This window comes from Hipposideros armiger, unplaced genomic scaffold, assembly GCF_001890085.2.
Source record: "Hipposideros armiger isolate ML-2016 unplaced genomic scaffold, ASM189008v1 scaffold_162, whole genome shotgun sequence".
Taxonomy (NCBI): Eukaryota; Metazoa; Chordata; class Mammalia; order Chiroptera; family Hipposideridae; genus Hipposideros; species Hipposideros armiger.
Window position 1 is genome coordinate 112,641 of NW_017731512.1, and position 5,106 is coordinate 117,746.

Below are 5,106 nucleotides of genomic sequence, written 5' to 3' on the forward strand. Positions count from 1 at the left end.
TTGAATATGTGTGAAAAACTGAATGAAAACTGTCAAACAACTAACTACAAATTCACAAATGAAACTATACTTACCAAAACCTGCAATATCTAGGACTCCAATGAAATAAGCTGATGTTTCAAAAGGAAAGCATTGATTTACTCTATTTACCACATGATCAAAAAGATGGCTGTAGACAGTCTTTGCCAATGCATCACGGGCATTGTTTGCTTGCTCCACTTTTAGGGGTACCCTATAAAAGAAGGATATATCAATGAAAATTCTTCATAGTAATAATTGTGAAAATATTGCCAGATATCCAAAATCAAAGGAGATCTAAATATATTCATTGTGAAGAACAAAATAGTTACAAAAGGTCATTTTTGAATAGACACAGACAAATGGGGCTAAGTAGAATGGTACAAGAGAAGAACTAAAAGAATTATCTACAATTAGATTTTAAAAATCTATTATTGAGTAAAAGAACTTGAGGCTCAAGATTCTTTTAACTTTATACTTCACTGTACATGCTAAATATTAAAAAAAATTATTCAGAGGAATAATCTTCCTTTTGACTTTCCTTAAATGCAAAAGAAATTGTGTTTAATTCAGGGTTATTTGAAAGTTCAGTAACTTGTTTAACATTGTTTAGGAAAAATATGTTTACATCTTAAAATCTGAGCTGTCCAATTCTATTATTTAATATAAGTAACTACATGGCATAACAGTATTAGATATTGCAGATACAGACACACAGCTCTTTTCCTCCAGAAAATTATAGTGTGATGAAGAAGGACTGCCATAAGAGAATTTCCAAACACCACACTAAATGCTGTCATAAAGGTAAGCCTGGGGACCATGGGAGCACCAGAAAAAAAATGTCAAATTTGGAAGTAACCTTAAGTGTCATTCAGACCAGACTGTTACTTGAATCCCTTCGAAACAGTAATTTTCCAACTTATATTTCCTACAATGAAATTCTTTCCTAAAGTGAATGTTATAGGAACACTCCATGCATAAAAGAACTGTTCCAGAACAAAAGGAAAATGGAGGAAACTACACCTAAGGACACCAAATTGTGCTTTTATCAGTCTTCCTGTAGGCCCTGGAAATATCTCCAAAGAAACAGGCAACTGTAGGGCACTACCATATATCCTCCTCACTGAGGTTTTCTTTCTTTTTTTTTTTATTATCAAAGTTCCATAATTTATTTATTTATTTATTTTTATTGTTAGTTTCAGGTGTACAGAACAATGCAATAGTTACTCTTTTCACCCTCACAAAGTAACAACCCCCCTCCCCCATCTATTGCCCTNAAAGGACAGCAACTTGTCTGTTCCCCTCCCCCAATTCCACAATAAAATCTTTCAAAACAAAAGAATACTTGTTATATTATTCACTTAAACTCGTGGATCTGTCAAAGCAATGATTGTTATACATTATCTCAAAACTATAAACAGCATGGGAGGCATCTGCAACTCTAGCTATTCTTTCTGTCTTTTCCATCTTCCTTCCTTCTTCTCTTTGTTGTTCTCTAAAATGAGGTAGCACCTATCTTTATGAAATTACAGTAGTCCCCTTATTTGCTGGGAATACCTTCCAAGACACCCAGAGGATGCCTGAAACCATGGATAGTACTAAACCCTATTATACAGTTGACCCTTGAACAACATGGGGGCTAGGGGGCACCAATCCACCCTTTGCCCCCCAGTGAAAATCCACATATAACTTAATTCACCCTCCACATATACCGATTCCCAACCATGGATCAAAAATATAGTTGGCCCTTGAACAAAACAAATTTGAATTGAATGGGTCCACCTATATGCGGATTTTTTAAAAACCCACGCAGTTCAAACTCATGTTGTTCAATGGTCAAACTGTATTATGTTTGTTCCTATACATACTTATGATACAGTTTATAAATTAGGCACAATAAGAGATTAATAACAATAACTAATAATGAAATAGAACAATAATAACAATATACTGTAATACAAGTTATATGAATGTGGTCACTTATTTCAGGAGATCCCTTGCTGAAGTCTTCATAAGAGTACACGCTCTCTGGTGCAACATGTTGCTGCCAATCAAAACACATTTTCTCTTCACGTTTTCCATCCACAAATTTAAAGCCCTTTGTATTTAAGCACTTACCATGCACTGTGGCCATAACTTTTGCAGTTTCTGGTGTGACAGCAAAGCTAGCATGAATTTTTTTCCCTTTTTCACAATTTCACAAATAGAAGATTTGGTCTCATAGATCTTAGCAACATCAGCATACAGTTTTTTTCTTTGAACTTTTACGTTTTCACTTAAAGGAAGCTCGTTACAGCTTCTTTCCCATATCTGAATTGCCAGCATCACTACTCTTGCACTTTGGGGCCTTTTAGTAAAATAAAGGTTACTGGAGCACAAGCACTGTGATACCATAACAGTGGAGGTGATAACTGAGATGGCTACTCAGAGTTAGGGAGTATACAGTGTGGATACGCTGGACAAAGGGATGATTCACATCCCAGGCAGGATGGCTGAGAGATTGCATCGTGCTACTCAAAATGGCAGGCAATTTAAGACTTATGAATTGTTTATTAAATTGTCTATTTTGGGAATTTTCCATTTATTATTTTTGGACTGTGGTTGACCACGGGTAACTGAAGCCATGGAAAGTGAAACCACGAATAAGGGGGGGACTGACTACTGTAACATCCACAGTTCTCTGTGCTAGTCAGTTTCTTCGGGGTACAAGCATGGAGTTGTGCTTGCATTACCTCAGTTGATGATGGTTAAGTCTAAACACAGAATTAGGTGAACACAGAAACACCTCAACAGCCACACAATCCATCCTCATGGAGAACAGCCCTGCTATTCAGCGCCACAAGGATCGAAGCACAACAGCAGTTCAGGGAACCAGGTGTTCTGGCCCTTTTAGAAGTGCACTTCTCATTTATTTCTACTGTTCTCAGTGTCTGTTTTTTCCTTTAGCTAATTCTTTTATTGCTTCAGCTTCTATGTCCCTCTCTGAGTATATTTTCCATTCAAAATTCCCTAGGAACAAGCATAAAAATGAACTGGTGAATCACTATCAAACATGGATTGCTTCTACCAGTCAGACTGTAAGCCATAAACTTCACTGCTAATCTTATAAATGTGCAGACAGGTAGCAGCTTGTTATGCTGGGGGTTAACCCCTGGACCATGAACAGGTCTCATGATACAAAACAAAGCAATTGATGGTCACTTCACCCAGAAAAGAGAACATAAAAATAGGAGGTGAATCTTTGTACATTTTAAGACAGATGAAATACACTTTCCACCTAGCTAAAGGGTTTTGATTAGATAGATGATCATCATAAACAAATATATATATACATCAATTCTGGAATGGCAAACTCACAGTGAGTCGGAAATGATCTCTGTGCTTCTGGTGAACTGCAGATGTAAAGTGTTGATCACTTGGCTGGGGAAGGCGATTTTCCTCATCCAAAATATCCAATATTCCCACTAACTTTGCTTCAACTAAATCTGTTTTGAAAAATCAAAATATGATAGGGTAAAAACAACATTTTAAAGACTTGTAAACAATTTACTCATCACATATCACAAGGGCTGGCCAGAAACAATGTAACAGATGATTCTATAAGTATTCTCTCAAAAGCTATAGACAGTAGGTAAATTGTATTTCAAATCTGGCATTTATTAGAAAGTAACATTATATATTTAATGTAGGTTTTAGAAAAACAGCTCCATAAAGAAATAATCACTTCATTTCTCAGGACTAGAGGCTAAGGAATCAGAAATTTCACCTCTTCTAGATGATATCCACATTCAAAATGAAGTAAAACTACAGAAGATTTTGCATGCATAGCTTTTTAAAACTACTTATAGATATTTCCTGAAATACTTTCCAGCAAAATTTCAGTAACAGCACATTTTTATGCTCCTTTCACTCATGTTGTTTGAATTTCCTGCTTGTCTAAAATAACTGTAAAATGCAAACTGCTTAAGTATACTCTATAAGAACAGGTAAATGGGACAGACTCTAAAACCTAACGGAACATATGAACAGGAGTCAAGATTCTAACTGTACTGGTGAGAAAATGATGCTTCTTGGGCAATTAGCATTGGTGAAGGAGTGGAGGGAGCAGGCTGAACTAAGCTTTAAATGAGAGAATTTTGATAGATGGAGTGGGCTGAAAGATAATGGAAAGGGAGGGGTTCCAGCTAAGATATCAAACCACACAGCCAAAGGCACGGAGATCTGAGAAAGGATACAATGTGTGACAGGGAATGTTGAGTGGATCAGATAGGATGTGAAAGTGCTTTGAAAAGTCATACTACTGTAAAGCAATATTATTATTGTTGTTATGATTATTATCATACTATCTTGTCTAAATTTGGCACTGAAGTTATTGATGCAATTGTCAAATTGGATTTTCAAAACAAGGCTTACCCAACAGTTGATTTTATAGATGCAGTGGGAAAGAAAAGGAAGACTGAGCAAGAGCTAGGTGGTGACAAAGGTTTCTTAACTGATAAAGACAAGAAAAACACAGACCCTACTGTTGTCATGTTGCACAATATTATCTGGATGTGACACATGGAACTTGTGAAGCCCACTGGCAGCCGGTCAGAGGGTGCTGCCAATGCACAGAAAACAGAAACGAGAGACCTGAAGAATAGCAGAGCCAAACCCAGTCAAAGCTCACCTGGAACCTGCCTAAACTACAGACCTCCTCGTGGGAAATAACACATCCCTTTATTACTTAAGCAATTATTCACGCTAGCTGTTAAGAAAAAAAGTACTCACCACAGTAAACAGAAGAAATTTTAGGAAAACTCTCTACATTAAATTTGATGCCTTTGCAGGAAAAATAACTTCCTATAGCAATACTGGAAAAGCAAAACATCTCTCAAATACCGGAATTTCAAATAAGCGCTCATAGCCAATAATATTAATCATAGACCACAGAAAATTTACTAGTAAAAGCATTCACTTTATCTTCCCAGATTTCCCAAAAGTGGAGTAAAAAAAAAATAATACATACCTATACAGTCCTGATTATCCACATAGTGTACTTCATTAACCCCTAAACCTTCCTTTTGATAGAGTTCTTGTTCCTAAAAG

At 36.3% G+C, this 5,106-nt stretch overlaps 1 protein-coding gene across 1 annotated transcript in view; it reads right to left on the bottom strand.

Annotated features, from left to right (window-relative positions):
• MYO6 (myosin VI) overlaps positions 1–5,106 on the bottom strand; it is a gene marked incomplete in the record, with an annotated part of 108,599 nt that overhangs the window by 49,077 nt on the left and 54,416 nt on the right. The window contains 1 exon segment of the mRNA XM_019651544.1: positions 75–232. Coding sequence (XP_019507089.1) covers positions 75–232 — 158 coding nt within the window.